General features: G+C 58.5%; 2 protein-coding genes across 5 annotated transcripts in view; one reads left to right on the forward strand and one right to left on the reverse strand.

Moving 5' to 3' along the window:
- The window catches only part of SAMD14 (sterile alpha motif domain containing 14), a 20,266-nt gene extending 16,824 nt beyond the window's left edge, over nt 1-3,442 (forward strand). For both annotated transcript variants that reach the window (XM_006105262.3, XM_023746323.1), the window contains 6 exons: nt 938-1,025; nt 1,125-1,199; nt 1,305-1,464; nt 1,948-2,067; nt 2,155-2,310; nt 3,079-3,442. In XM_006105262.3, the coding sequence (XP_006105324.2) occupies nt 938-1,025; nt 1,125-1,199; nt 1,305-1,464; nt 1,948-2,067; nt 2,155-2,310; nt 3,079-3,234 (755 nt within the window). In that variant the 3' untranslated portion in view covers nt 3,235-3,442. The remainder of the gene's footprint in view (nt 1-937; nt 1,026-1,124; nt 1,200-1,304; nt 1,465-1,947; nt 2,068-2,154; nt 2,311-3,078) is intronic.
- Nucleotides 3,443-4,877: 1,435 nt separating this feature from the next.
- PDK2 (pyruvate dehydrogenase kinase 2) overlaps nt 4,878-15,296 on the reverse strand; it is a 16,118-nt gene continuing 5,699 nt past the window's right edge. The window contains exons 3-11 of one of the 3 annotated variants that reach the window (XM_006105263.3): nt 11,171-11,242; nt 10,598-10,782; nt 10,224-10,313; nt 9,965-10,042; nt 7,678-7,754; nt 7,491-7,589; nt 7,214-7,321; nt 6,465-6,578; nt 4,878-5,947 (exon numbers count right to left, since the gene is read on the reverse strand). In XM_006105263.3, the coding sequence (XP_006105325.1) occupies nt 5,807-5,947; nt 6,465-6,578; nt 7,214-7,321; nt 7,491-7,589; nt 7,678-7,754; nt 9,965-10,042; nt 10,224-10,313; nt 10,598-10,782; nt 11,171-11,242 (964 nt within the window). In that variant the 3' untranslated portion in view covers nt 4,878-5,806. Of the gene's footprint in view, nt 5,948-6,464; nt 6,579-6,764; nt 7,107-7,213; nt 7,322-7,490; nt 7,590-7,677; nt 7,755-9,964; nt 10,043-10,223; nt 10,314-10,597; nt 10,783-11,170; nt 11,243-15,296 lie in introns of those variants that run through there. The other 2 variants (XM_023746325.1, XM_023746326.1) reach the window with 2 other exon arrangements.

Here is a 15,296-nt window from a genome sequence, read left to right on the forward strand (position 1 = left end):
GAGCAACATGCAGTTTCTCAGCCTCCGGGGGCTTGTAGTTTCCGGAGGAACAATGAAATAGTTCCTTATAGTCCACCGGTTGGCGACCTGCTCCAAAGGTTTCCTTAAACCAGCGGTCGCCAACCTTTCGGACCTCGCGGACCACTGGTTGGCGACCGCTGGTAGCGGGCAAGAGGAAAGCTGGGTCTAGGTGTGACACTGCTTCTCTGATGGAGAGACAGCGCCTGCAAGTCTTTATTTTATAGCCAGATTCCACGAGGTAAAGTAAGGGCGTGGTCAGGATGTTTACAATGTTCTCGAGGGTTTCGAATCCACTCAATTACTCGCACCTGATCAAGCTTTGTTTCTTTGCTGCACCTCCCGCAGCCCATATCACTCAGCCACGTGGGGCTACAGGTTCAGACCATAAGGTCAAGCTTACTAGGTTCAACCATAGCCTTTGGCTATAATTGCGCTGGGACTTACACGTGGCTTTGTCACGAGAGGATCGTGCCCTCTCACTAGTCCCAGGCCTGAACCTGTCCAAACGCTGTAGCCGCTCGCCACAGGGAGCATGTAAAAGGTGACAGGACCCAGTTGGGAGCATCCTGGAAGGCTTCTCTGAGGAAGTGGCATGTGGTGCAAGATTGGAAGGCTGGTTAGAAGTTGGCCAAGATAAAATTAACACGAAATAGTAGTGGTCCCTACCTTCTCAGAGTGGTTTATGGTTTGCATCAGGTTTTCATAAACATCCCATTAGGTCCCATGAAATATCCCTGTATTTGAGATGAAAGGAGCTCAGAGAGTTAGAGTGACTGTCCTGGGTCACACAGCCAGTGAGGGCACCAGAGCCAGATGGCATGATTCTGAGTCGGGAGAATTTCCACCACCTCACACTGGCAGCTGGAGGAGGCAGGTAGGCAACCACACAGGCTATGTCCTTCCCTCTTCCCCAAAGATGACAGTCGGGATGCCAGCCCACCTGAGCCTGCCAGTCCCACCATTGGCCTGGATAAGAAGACTCGCCGGAAGTTCCTGGACCTGGGGTGAGTGGAGGAGGGACCAGAGCCAAAGGCGTGGAGCTGTTGGGGCGCAGGGTAGCACAGTGGGCAGCACTGGCCCACCCCCCTCTTCCCTCCCCGTAGGGTCACCTTACGCCGAGCATCTACTAGCAAGAGCCGGAAGGATAAGGGCAGCAACCGCCTGTCCATGGGCAGCAGGTAAGTGGTACCCACCACACCTCAGCCTCAGCTTCTACCCATAATTCCCTGTGGGCCCGGCCCTCTCCTCGGTGCCCACACCCATGCAGGATGCTCTCTCCACAGGGAGTCGGTGGAGGGGTCCAGCAGGTCAGCGGGCTCCCCGTTCCTGCCCTTTTCCTGGTTCACAGACAGTGGCAAGGGCTCGGCGTCCTCCGGCAGCACCACCTCCCCTGCCTGCTCCCCTAAACATGAGAGCTTCAGCCCTAAGAAGTCAGCTTCTCAGGTAAGTCCATGGCCTTCTTGCCCCCATACTGGCCCTAGGGCTCAGATGACATGAGAGCATACTCCACTCTGGCTCGGGCTGGGATCAGGCATTCCTAGAGTCCATTAGTCCTCCATAAAGCCATTCGGTGGTCACTCATTCATCCATCTCAGTTTGTGCATTCACTTGTTCACTTATTCATATTCTGATCAGTTAAGTTGTTGATTCATTCATTGCTTCATCAGTTCAGCACATCACTAAATACTATGATTCCCCTAGTGTATACCCAGCCTGAGGTCTCCTCTATTCCTGCTAACTTTTCTGCCTGGCTCATTCTAGCCCCATGTCCTCCCACAGGCCTCAGAGTCATGTGGTGCCTGCCCAGCTCCTGGCTCTTGCATAGGGTGCCTGGTGCCTCGTCCAGATGGGGGTGGGTGGGTTGCGGGGACTCCCTTGAGCTGGGGTAAGCTTTCTGCTCAGCAGCATGCACGCCCTCCCGTCTAGGAATCCACCCTGAGTGATGACTCCACACCCCCCAGCAGCAGCCCCAAGATCCCGAGTGGTCCCCGGCAGGAGACCAAGTGCTCCTACCCCTACCACACGCTGTCCCAGTCTTCGGATGAGGTGAGCAGGCCCTGGCCTCTGACTCTGCCGGGTGTGCAGGCCGCAGACCAGGTCTTCCCCCCTCACTCTCCCTGGTCTCCACCCCAGTTCCTGGATGAACCTCTCCCCACTATCCACCACTGGACCAGTCAGCAGGTGGGCCAGTGGCTGCACAGCCTCAACCTGGAGCAGTATGCCGCCGAGTTTGCCGCACGGCAGGTGGACGGGCCGCAGCTCCTGCAGCTGGATGGAAGCAAACTGAAGGTGGGTCAGAGCCTGAGGCAACCTTCAAAGATTGGGTTCCCCTACCCTGACCTTGTCACTCCTACTGCCCTAACCTCTGACGTCTAGGCAGGGTCCCTGGCCTGATCTTTGTACCCTGAAAGTGAAACTGAAACCCAATTCTTTAGTTTGACCTTCAAGCTCCAGGCCTTGACCTTTAGGGCTTCATCTCATCGAACTCTTGACTCTGATGAGTCTCCTGGTATCGCGGGAAGCAGGCCTCTCCCCTGATCACCTTGTCTGCTTCTCAGTTGTGGAGGCGGGTGGTAATGGAGGGGGATCGGGAGGGGCCTGATGGCTGTGCTGCGAGGTTCTGGCCTGTTTCCACCCTCTGCCAAGTTGCGTGGGGAAGGAGTGGGGAGGAGCACCCCCCGGGAAGTCTCTGGAGTGGGAAGGGGCCTCACCAACTGACCAGCTGTGTGACCTTGGGCAAGTTGCACCCCATCTCTGGGCATCAGGGTCATGGCCAGGCTGAAATTCTGAGTGGGGAGTGGGAGCCAGGGATTATGGGAAGTGGAGGATGGTGGGGGCTGGGGTGCTGGTAAAGGGCCTGGTACTCCCCACCCTCTTCTCTCCCAACTACTCCCGTTTCAAATTCTTGCCCTGAGGGTTCTGATCCACTGGCAGGTCTGGGAGGTGGAGGCTACACTTCAGAGAGGACAGGTGGAGCTCCGGGGAGGGCACACCTGGACACACAGAACCTGGGGGTGGTTCTGGGGCGCTTTCCCTCACTCTCAGCTCCTCCCCCAGAGCCTGGGGCTCAGCAGCTCGCATGACCGGGCACTGGTGAAGCGGAAGGTGAAGGAGCTGGCAGCGGCCGCTGAGAAGGAGCGCAAGGCCCAGGAGAAGGCTGCCCGGCAGCGCGAGAAGCTCCGGCGCCGGGAGCAGGAGGCCAAGAAGAGCTAGAGGAGAGCGAGGCAGGCATGGCACCCAGGCACGGGCAGCCGCCGCTGGGCGGGCACAGGCTCCCGCGGGGAAGTGGAGCCTGGGCGCCAAGCTTGGGCTGGCCCGGCCCCACGGCCTCAGGGGTACATGCCCTCTCTCATCTTGTCACTCTGTCTGGACCAAGATCCCCCAGAAAGGGAGGCCCAGGGAGAGGGCCCAGTACTAAATCGCCTTCCAGGACTGGTTTGGCACAGAGTTCCTGGGGGAGGTTGCAGATCGTGGGAAGAGGGCAGGGAGGCCAGGGCTGAAGGCAGCCTGGGAGCCCAGAGGTCCCTGGGTCAGTCTGACCCTCTGTCCTCAGGCCACCGTGGTGCTGGGGCCTGCAGTGAGCTGGCATGTCTACCTGCCTGCCTTCCAGAGGCCCTGCCATGGGGCCAGGGTCCCAGGGCTGAGTCAGGTGGCTGAGCACCGGGGAGGAGTGGGTGGGTGGAGTCAGTCCTCTCGGGCTCTCCAAGGTGGCTGTGTGTGGGAGCCCTCTGTTCCCAGGGAGGCCGGTGGGCACTGCAGCCAGCTGCACTCAGGGTAGACTCCAGTCTCCTCCTTAATCGGAGAGCAGAGCAAGCAGCATGGCTGTCCGCGCCGTCTGTGCAGACTTCAGGCGAAGGGAGGATGAAACCCTCCCTCTTTTCTTCCCCTGCCCTGCCCTGCGGTCCCAATGACGAGGACACCTGACAGTCCTGCCCCTCCCGGGGCCCAGCCGGGCCTGTGTTTGTCCTGCTCTCTAAGGCAGGCCCACTCCTCCGGCTGCTCACAGAACAAACTCAGAGCTGGTGGGGACACAGGACGCCCCCTACCGATGCCTGTGTGGGACTGAACTGGCGAATCCTCACCTTAGCCAGGCAGAGGCAACTCTGGGTCCCCTGGAAACTGCTAGATTGGCAGGGTTTGTCAGCCCTCCCTCACCTGGAAGACAGTGCAGGCTCTGCCTACAAGGAGGGGTGGGGCCAGAGTGTATCCCAGCAGCCCATGGATGGCACCTGTCCTTGTCGGGAGGTGCACTCAGGGCTAGAAAACTAGCCCAGGCTAGAAAACTAGCCCAGCTTCTGGAGCACTGGCCAGTTTCCAGTGGGGCTACGGGGCCTCTGACTAGAAGGGGCCCCACTGGGGGACAGGACCCAGTGCATGCCGACTCCCTTCATTCCTGCCCAGGGCCTGTGGCTTGAGGGCCACCCCGTCCCTGGGACCCAGCCCTTTGCTGCTCTTTGCTCTGTGCTAGAGGAGGGGCTTCAGAGGGAAACAGATACGGGGGCCCTGGCACCACCTGGGCCCGGTGGAGGCTGGTGGGGAGGTTGGCGGGCACCCGGGTCCTGGAAACTATCGGGAGCTCTATGGGTGCCCACCTGCATGTGAAGGGGGGAGGCAGTACTCCATTTATTTCAATAAACACTTACGATGTGCCAGTGATCTCTGTCTTCCTGGCTGGGGCTGGCCTGGGCTCTGTCCTTGTGGTAACACTGAGTCATGCCCTGAGCTGTCCGGGCATCCTGAGCGTGTCATATGCTGGTCACAGGGGCTGCAGTCTGCACGCACTTGTCTTTTGTTTGTCCTGTGGATCTCCCCGCCGCTCCCCCCCCCACCCCCCCCAGGAAAGCAGCCAGGCCGAATTCTCATTGCATCTCTTTACTGTGGATGTCCCTGCCACCATCACAGCCACTGGGAGAGCACACAACTTTAACCCCCCGTGTGCTAAGGGGGAGGGTGGGGACACTGAGGGCTATAAAACTAGCTATGTACACAGAGTATTAGGGAGAACGCCACCCCAGGCATGCACATGTCTGGGCACAGCGGGAGCTGGGGTGGAGCTCAGGTGGATGGTGTGGATGTGAGGTGGGCAGGTGGGTGTGTGCATGTTAGGACGTGCAGGGAAGGGCTTGGGAGGCGGCAGAAATACTGCTGGGGCCCCCTGCTTCAAGCAGCCGGCTGGGCATGTACCTCAGGGTCCTCCCAGGTTCCTCCACTGTAGGGGTGAGGTCCTGGTAAGAACCCCTTCCCTCCTAACCTGGACCTGAAGCTCAGAGTGGAGGGTGAAGCTGCCAGACCAGGTCCTGCCCAGGGGTCCAAGGGTGCGACCCCTTTCCCCACCCACCACCCAGATCTGGGGGACGCTTTCCTACTGCTGACACAGACCAGGGCTGGGGTGCCTGGGCAGACTAAGGGGAAAAGACAAGCAGGGGCATCTGTTTGGAAGGCCAGGCTGTGGAGGGCGGTGAGGGGGACCCTGGCAGAAAAATGGCAGCGCTGGTATCAGGACTGCCATGGGGACACCCCAGCAGGTGGAGACATCCCCCAATCCTCAGGGATCTCCCACAGAGACTGGACACTGGGGAGACCACCTCAGAATCTCCAGACAGACAGACAGATTGGCACTTAGGGGTCACCACAGCCTGGTCACTGCCGTGACTTCCATAGAGACAGGAGCTGGTCATTGGGGAGTCTCCCCACCTGGGGGCAGGGGACGGGGAGGGCAGCCGTGGTGGCCGGTCCCAGAGGCAGCAAGCAGTCCGTCCTCTCAGGTGCAGAGGTGCCCTGGCCCCTAAGTGACACGGTACGTGGACGTGTTCTTGGGCTCCGTGCTGGGGACGCACCAGTCGCCGGCCTCCTGGATGGTCTGGTAGTGGCGCCAGGCTGACTTGTTGTAGACGGGCAGGCGCTCCACCGAGTCCGTGGACAGGGCCTGGGGAGCGTCAGATTCAGCCTCTCCCACTGCCCCGCGCCTTGCCCACTGCTCAGCAGTCCACCCAGGCCCCAGGGTGGGCTGTGCTGGCCACTGACTATATCAGCCCCGCCAAGTGCCAGACACGCTGAGACAACCCAGCCTGGCCCAGGGGGACCCTCAAGGATCTGTCCCTCTGTGTCTTGCTCCTGCCCATTCGAGGAGGCTGCTCAGAGGGTCTGGGAGGGAGGCTGGGCCGAGTGTTCTTGAAGAAGGTCACCAGCTCTGGGCCTCCACGTCCTCCTGAGCTGAATGACAAATTCTCTATGGCCCCTCGCCTTCCGTCTGGGTCTAACAAGTCAAGCGTCCCCAGAGCAGGGATCTTAGTCGGGACCATGGACTCCCTGAAACTGCCTGCCAGGGTGGGAGCGTCTGGGGCCTGGGGGCCTGTAGCTTTGCTCTGATTCTGTCTGGAACTGGGCAAGGGCTGGAGGGATGGAAAAGGAATCTTACACGCTCGGCAGGCAGGGGCCCTCACCTTGAGATAGATGACGGCGTCTGTCCCAAAGCCCTCCATGGAGAAGAGCTGCAGGTCACCCTGGAAGTACTTGGCATAGAGGCGGGAAATGGGGAGCCCGTACCCGAAGCCAGCCTGTAAGCGGACAGAACGGGAGTGTGATGAGGAGGCTGGCACTGCAGCGACAGGTATACTGAGGGGTGCTGAGCTGGGGTCATGCAAGGGGTTCCCAGAACTCAGATGCGGATGGGGACACAAGAAACAGGAGGCTCGGGGGCAAGACAGGAGCTATGGGGTGACGAGTCAGTCTGGTGGGGGGGAAGCTGAAGCGGCACTGTGGTGTGGGGGCGTTAGCAGGGCAAGGGGAGGAGCTAGGTCCTGGCAGCCAGGGGATCTGGACAGGTCCTGGGGCTCCTCTGAGTCCCAGTTTCCCAAACCCAGCTCTGCCTACTCCCCTGGGAATGGACAGGGAGGTGCTGAGTTGAACAAATGGTTAGTAACTTTGGGGGGAGATACACGGGGGAGGGAGAACTGAGGAAGGGTGACAGACAGACCCACAGATAGGTAGGGAGGGGCAGGCTGGGCAGAGACAGGAGGAGCAGGGGGGCCCAGCCTCAGGCGAGGTGACGGACATCACACACAGCCAGTGAGAATGGGGAGACCCTGAGAGAGAAGGAAGCGAGAGAGGGAGGGTGACAATTTGAGGAGAGAGGAAGAGACAGACAGGATCCTTTAGGGGCAGGAGGGGAGCTGGAATGAAGCCTTCTCACCAATGGGGTGCCCCCCGTGCCAGGCTGGGGGGTGGGTGCTGTGGAGTACATGTAGCTGAAGAGTTGCTCAATCTTCCTCAAGGGGACGCCCCCACCTCGGTCACTCATCTAGGGGAGATGAGACATGGGGGCTCTCCAGCCTGTGTTCCACACCCCCGCACCCCCTGACCCCCTCAATCTTCTCCTGGGTTTCCTCACCCCCAGGGTCTTCCCAAGCCCACCTCCTGGCAGGAGGGAAGTGCCTCCCCACTTCCCCCCAAAGTCAAGGGTTACATACTTTGATGGACAGGTCTTCCTCTCCCAAGGCCACCATGACCTTGACAGGAGGGAGAACGAGGCTGGATTCATGGCTTTCCACGGTCGCTCGCATGGCATTCTGTGGAGGGGAAGAGGGAAGGATGAGTGAGAGAAGCCGAGCCCTAGCCGCCTCCAACCCCACAAAGTGCCATCCTCAGCCTCCTCACCTTGAAGAGTTCAAAAAGCATGTGGTAGAGATGGGAGGGGACATAAACCATGTGAATTGGCTGTTTGGAGTCAGATGCTGCAGGGAAGTCAAGACCAATGATTAGGAAATGCATTCACCCAGCATCTAGCACCCATCACTCAACCACCATCCATTAATAAAATTAACCATCCATCGGCTCCTCAGTTCACCGAGCATTCACTCATCCATCTACCCATTCATTCAGTGTCCATTCAACCATCTATCCATATAGTACCATCCATTACACAATGTCCATCGTCCATCTATCCATCCATCCTGTCCATTCAATATCCACTAATTCCTCTATCTACTCACCCACTGTCCATTCAGCCATCCAATGGTCCTTCAGTCTATGCGTCTGTTCAAACATCTATCCTTTCCATCTATCTATTCATTCATAGAGTATATCTCCACCCTTCCATTCACCCGTTTATCTATCCATCTATTCATCATTTAAGCATCAAGTAGTATCCATCTCTCCTGTACCCAGCCTCCTAGCGTTCACCTGGACACCAGAACCCCCTGCTTTCACCCTGGGGGAGAGGGCAGGGTGCTGCCCAGGTGATGCTGACATCAGTCCCGTTTCCCAAGAATCACTGTAGCCTGGAGTTTCTTGGTGTTAGGGACTAAGCGTTTTCCCCTGGTGTCTGGCACAGAGATTTGTAGGCAGCAGGAGCTCAATAAATGTGCAATGGATCAAGGAATGAAGGACTCTCGGGCCCTGTGCTGGGCAGTGAGGACATAAAGAGAAATAACATTCAGCCCTACCCTCTTAGAAATGCAAGTCCAGACCGAGAAACACACAACTGACTTTCACATCAGGTGTTGTACCCAGAGCTGTAAGCCAAGCCCTGGGCTGGATACCAAAGTGAAGTGGCCTGCCTCTGCCCTTAGGTCTTGGTCCCCAGGTAATTCAAACAGTGCAATACAGAGGTACACCGGGGACAGGCTGGTGCCCGGCTGGCTTCTCTGGGAGGCCTGGGAAGGCTTTCAGAGGAGCTGGACTTGAACTGGGCCTTAGCGAACATTAGGATATAGGCAGGTGACTGTCAGGTAGAGGGCACGAAACATCTCAGGTTTCCTGCACATGGGCAGGGCGTGGCTGAGGGACAGCTGGGGGAGGGGTAGAGGTAGCTCCCAGGTCCCTGATCCTCCTCCCCCCTGTCCTCCCCGGCTCTCAACAAGCCCTGACACCACTATCTCCAAGATATTTATCAAACCCACCCCCTACTTCTCACCTCGAGGCCTTCCCCTGCCCTTGCCTGGATTCCTGCAGCGACCTCTTAGCTGCTCTTCCCGTGTCCTCTCTGCCTCCTCCCACCTCTAAGTATCTTTAGAATGTAAGTTGTCAGATCCTGTCATCACCGGTGCTACAAACCCTCCAATGGCTCCTGCTGCACTCAAAATCCCAGCTGCTGCCCGTGGCCCACGGCCCGGCACGGCCCAGCCTCTCTCCAGCCCATCACCCCTGCGATCTCCGAGCCCCACCACACTGCTCCTTCTGGCCCCTGACTGCCCTTTCCCAAGTAGGACCCTGTCACTGTGCTCTGGAGCCACTCTTCCCTTCCTCATTCACTAATAGATACCCCTCCCCCAGGGCTTTCACTGGCACATGGCTACCCAGCTAGAGACGAATTCTCTGTGTCCCTTGCGGCTGGGTAGCCAGGCGACTTAGGGAAGCGATGTGTTTGGGCCCTGCCTTCCCCGTCCCCTTCTCCAGGCTGGAGAGGGAAACCTCTTCTGTAATTAAGCCCCTGTTATTTGGATTCTGGGAAGGCAGCCAGACTAACTAACAGCCCATCTAATCCACCATTCTGCCCATCACCGTCACGTGACCCCATTGTGTTTCCTGCCCGTCCCTTCGCATGATATGAAAGTGTCTTGTATACTGTTTGTTCATTGGACAAAGGCTTCATTCCTCAACCTCCCGGCACCAAGATTGGCAGCTCCATAAGCACAGGGACCTTGCCTGTTATGTTACTGCTGGATAAACGCAGGTTTACAGTGTTCGCACGGAAAAAGACATACAGCTATGATTATGACAATAGCGTTATCGACTCAAATTAACATTACTAGGCAACTGTAAACCTCTGTATTTACCAAATGAATAATAATACTAATAAAAAAATAGCTCTGCTTTTCCCCTATTCAGATTATAGTTCATTTCCTAACTCCCACGTCCCCAGCCCTTGGAGACACACACACACACACACATACACACGCACACACACGCACACGCATGCACACACGCAGCCTTGCTCACTCACCGTTGATCTCCTGGATCTCCAGATCAGGTGATGCCATGTAGTACTTGTCACACAGGAGCTTGGCCATGTCATAGGCATCTGAGAGAAGAGAGAGGTCATCCAGGGAATGGGGGGGCTCACCCAGCAAGCAGTCCTCTTGGCACCAACACTGGGCATCCCCAACATTAAACCCATGGGGATGTGGCCCCCACCCACTGGGGAATGGGTCACCCTCCGGCCAGGGAAGCTTGGCAGACCAGGCGCAGTGGGGAAGGCTCACCTTTCACCACCTCAGAGATGCAACAGTTGGGGTCGATGCTGCCGATGTGTTTGGGGTGGGCTGGGTTGGTGCTGCCGTCAAAGATCAGGGCTGCGGGGGAAGGAGGGAGCTGCTGTTGGGGGTGCGGAGCCCGTCCGGCTCTCCCTCCTCCCCGGGCTCTCCACTCTCTACCTCCATTCCTAATGCCTCTGACCCTAAAGCTGCCCCCTTCCCACCCTCCTGCCCTCTCTCCTCTGACCGTGACCCCTCCAGTGAGAGTTTTACAAATCACACACTGAACACTTTTTAAAGGGGTGGCCTGATTCCGTAAACAGTTAAAACGATGGATCTCACGCTGCCATGGCCGCCCCCCCCTCCGCCCCGCCCCCGCTCACTGTGCTGGTTGATGAGCATGCGGATGGAGATGCGGCTGAGGTAGAAGCGGTCCAGGAAGTACTGGATGTTCTGGTTGGACACGGGGTCGTCGCCGTAGGCGTCCTTGTACTCGAGCACGCCCTGTGCCATGGTGGGCACCACGTCGTTGTGGCGGTTCCGGATGGTGACCAGGGCCTCGGTGAACCTGCGGGGGAGGGCAGATGTTGGCCCCCACCCAGGCCCAGCCTAGAGACACCCTCAGACTCTCCTCTGCGTCTGGCCTCCTCGCCACGGTCACCGACTCAACCCTTCTCAACCCGGTGATCACACAGCACCCACCCCATTCCTCCCGAAGCCCTCACTGACCTTCCCACTGCCTGCCTGACAGCCTGGGAGCTCCCCAGGGGCCGGGCCTGGATCCCCTATCAGACTCAGGGCACCCCGAGGACAGGAGCTGTCTCCCCGTCAGACGGGATATCCTGAGGGCAGGGGTCATTTCTTCCATCCTGCCCACACTTCTGCCCCTGGGACCATGACCATAGATGCCACTCGCCTACACCTGCCCTCTTGCCCCCAACAGGGCCCTCACTCACTGGCTCAGGGTGCGTTGGTCCTCTGGGTCCTTGTCCAGGAACACCATGATGTCCAGGAGGCTCTGGACATACCTGTGGGCAGGGAACAGGGGGAGACATCGCCTCAGCTCTAGGCAGGCCCCCTTCCCACCTGACTCAGCTGCCCTCGCCCGGGTTTTGTCCCTCGTGTGGGCACCGCATGGAGCTGCGCTGGCTGACAAGCTGCATCACAAACCTTCTTCCTCCATGTGCATGAGTCTCCCTGACAACAGTGAGTTATGCAAGAAAACCTCCAATGTGTTGGTCCCCCTTCGAGCACCTTTGCTTTGGGATCCTAGAACAGGAGTCTCAGAAGGGCCTTGCAGACCATCCATCCAAAGGGTTTCAAGGATTAGGAGACTGAGGCCCAGACGGGGCACAGGACACAAGGGCTGGCAGTGAGAGGAGGCTGGGGCAAGTCACTCTACCTCCCTGAGCCCCGTCATGGAAACTGTCTGCCCACAGGTGTTGCAGGCCATGGGCTCCCCCAGAGAGGGGGCTGAGTGAGGAGGAGGACAGACCATACCCCCGACTCGGGGCTTTGCGGGCTTGGGCTGGGCACCAGGAGCCGTGCCATCTGCCAGGGAACTGGATTAAATGGGAACTGGGGGTGGTGGGCAGGCCCAGCTCTGACAAGCCTGAGCGCTCACTCCCCTCCGAAGGGCCCAGCAGGAGTGGTGCCTCCATCTGTAGGCCTGGTCAGGAGGCCAGCTTCCCGAGGCTCTAGAAAGAGCTGGTAACCAAGGGGAGTGCTGGGAAGCCCTAACTCAGGGACAGCAGGAGGCTAGCTACTGCAAGGGAGGCAGGCAGACCTGTGGCAGCAGGTGGTACCGATCTGGAGCCACTGTTCCCTGCTCCCCTGAGCCAGGACACCCACAGTTTCTCGCTAACATGCCTCTTGCAGCTTGTTCTACTGGGGGAGGCGGAGAGCTGGGCCTCTCTCTGGCAGAAACACTTCCAGCCAATAGGAAGGAGGGCTACCCATGGCCCTGAGCAGGCAGGGCCCCTGGGGCCTACCAGCCTCTCAGAAAAGGCTCCTCCCTCTCTTGCTTCAGACAGGAGAGAAGCCCTAGCAGGTTTGGTTCAGTCTGTGGACCGAAGGGTCCCGGGTTCGATTCTAGCAAGGGCACATGCCCCAGTTGCTGGCTCAATCCCCACTAGGGGGCGATCAGGAGGCAGCCGATCAATGATTCTCTCTCATCATTGATGTTTCTATCTCTCCCTATCCCTTCCTCTCTGAAATCAATAAAAAATATATGTTTAAAAAAAAAAAAAGACAGGAGAGAATTTGAGAGAGCTAGTTTTGGAGCTGGCTCTGCAGGGTCCCAGTCCTGGCTTTTGCTCCTTGGGCTGTGTGGCCCTGGGTAAGTCACGGAGCCGCTCTGGGCTTAGGTCTCCTCATCAGGAGGGGCGGGGGTGGGGGGTTATACTAAATGCTATCACTGCTTCTTGTCGGGAGTAAATGTGATCATTAGCTCAGTGCCCAGTACACAGTGAGCGCTCTCCACAGGTCTGCTCTAGCTGACGGGTGGGTCAAACCCTGTCAGCAGCTGAGTGCATCCTGAGTCCCCAGGTGGCATGTGACACCCTCCTCCTGGGCACAGGCTCTGAACCACACCATGCTTTCACCCATCATGCTCTGGGCAGCCAGCGCTGTCAGGAACCGGGCTGTCCCTGCCTGGTGCGCCCCGTGCTCCTCAGGTGGCAGCACAGAGAGCAGAAGACGGGGCATCCCAGAGAGAAGAGATCGGCCCATCCCTGCAGCCCCAGCAGGCGGAGAGGCACTCCTAAGGCCTCACCCTGCCTCCCTGGAGAACACTAACAGCCGACGCTGACATGGTGCCCGCTAGCGCACACCTGTGCTCAGAGTCTACTCGGGGCCCCTCACCTCCAAGTCACCTTGGTGAGCATACAGTACGGTAAGTCCTCACTTAACGCTGTCATGTGTTCTGTCACTTTAAGCAAAGCAGGGATAGCGAAACCAGTTTTACCAGAGGCTACGTGATATAAACAAGAGTTAAATTCCTACAGCATCTCATCGATGTTATAATGAAATGACAAAGAATGACGCAATGGTTTCCGAGGACCTGCGGTATGTCCCCCTTTTTGCAGACAAGGAAACCAGCTCAGAGAGGGCAGGGAATAGGCCCCCGGCCACACAGTAAGCAGCTGCGCTGGAATTCAAACCCAGGTCTGTCTGACGTCAAGCCTACACCACATGGCCAACTGCTCCCCATGCGCACTGGTCCTAACAGTGATGCCGATGTCGGTGGTCATGGCAGGCAGCATTTCCCGGGCACCGGCCTTGTGCCAGGGCTCTGCTCCATGCTCCCCTGCTTCCCACGGCAACCTCCACCATCACCCCATAAGGTAGTTGCTACTGCTAGCTACTGCCCATTTCATAGGTGAGGAAGTTAACCTGCAAAGTGAGGTTTCTCTCTCACAGGTCTGTGTGACTCCAATTCCTCGTTCCCTAATCATGCCCAGCATCAAGCTTTGTGTTCACATGATTCTTGCACAGAGAGGGGTTTGGGGAGGGGGCCTGCAAGTGTGCAATGCTGGGGACAGGTAGAGAGAGGAAGGGGAGCAGACCAGTTGGAGAGCGGGGGCCCTGGAATCCCTTCCCAAGACCCAGAGGGCAGGCAGAGAGGGAGGGGTGGGAGCTAGGAGGCCCTGGCCAGCTTGGTGGTACTTGGCCAGGAGCAGGGAGGTCAGTGCCCAGGGGTAGGGTTAGTGCTCTAGTTGCAAGCACCGCCCCTCGTGGCTGCCTACTGAACCGGAGAGGGCAGAAAGGGGCCTGGCCACATGGGCAACGAAGTACAGCAAAGGGCACCAGAATAGACTGGCAACGGCAGTGCCCGGATGGGGAGAGCTGCCAGCCCCAGGCCTGTCTCCTGGACTGTGAAGCAGGGTTCAGACTCCTGCCTGCCTCCCTCACGGGGCTACTCCTGCAGGGGAGCAGTTCTGGGTGTGCTCTTGGACGGGAGAGCAGGGGATGAGGAGGATTTTCCCAGGGGACCCCAGTCTTGGCCTGAAGCCCTGCAAGGGCCTGGCACCCACAAGGGTCAGGGCTAGATCTTGGTCCTAAGGACAAGACATTGGGGCTGGAGCCATTCTGGCTCCTGGGCTGCACAGCCCTCTGAGGGCCCGAGAAAGAACTGGGCTTGGACACGAGGCCTGAAAGCAGCGGTGCAATGACAGGTGCGTCACTTCCGGTTGACACCCTGGCAGGCAGCACAGGCAGCGTGGGGGCCGCATATGCCTAGGGAGGGCCGGGCCTGCCAACCTCAGCAGTAAACAAGGCCGCCAAGCCTCCCTTAGCGAGATCTGGAGCTCCCCCCTCCTACACACACACACACACACACACACACACACACACACACGCCCAAACCCTGCCTTTTGAGGCCTGCCTTTTGAGGCTTTCTAGCCAGTTCAGCCTGGATAGGGGAGGGAGAAGGGGTGGAATGCCAGAGAGGAGGAGGAGGGAGTGTGGGCATGTATGTGTGCGCAGCAATGCTGGAATGAGTGTGCATCGGGGGAGAGGTGCACAGAGCCTTGTATGGAAGGAGGGAGCGCTGATGCGTGTGGAGTATGTGTAAGTCTGTGTGCCCGTGGGTGTGTGTGAGTGTGTGTGTCTTGTGCATTAGTGTCCATGCTTCTGGGGACAAGGGTGTGGACAGGCAATGGGCGTTGGGGAGGGGAGAGGGGCGGATGTGTCCTGCACCTGGAAGTCACTCTGTGGAAGGGTGGCGGGTGGGGACCCTGACCAGGCAGACTTGAGCCATTCAGGTCCCCATCTGTAAAATGGGGCTCACAGCAGTGGCACTCAGAGATGATGCAGTTGCTTGTTCCCACTCCGATTACATAAGGAGTGGCTGAGGGAGCCAATGGGAGGGCTTGGCTAAAGCCCCAGCCCGGGCCTGGCAGAGCGGGCTGTGGCTGTGGGAGCCTGTGCTGATGGTGGCTATTCTCTTCAAGGGCCAGGATGTTTTCCTGCGGGGGTGGGGGGGGGGGTCCTCCGCAGGTGGGGTTTGGCCCACAAGGGAGGTTCCTAAGAAGGTGCTGACCTGCGATATGACCTCCCACCCCGCTCCCCGCAAAGACTCTC

Source organism: Myotis lucifugus, unplaced genomic scaffold (assembly GCF_000147115.1).
Source record: "Myotis lucifugus unplaced genomic scaffold, Myoluc2.0 scaffold_655, whole genome shotgun sequence".
Taxonomy (NCBI): Eukaryota; Metazoa; Chordata; class Mammalia; order Chiroptera; family Vespertilionidae; genus Myotis; species Myotis lucifugus.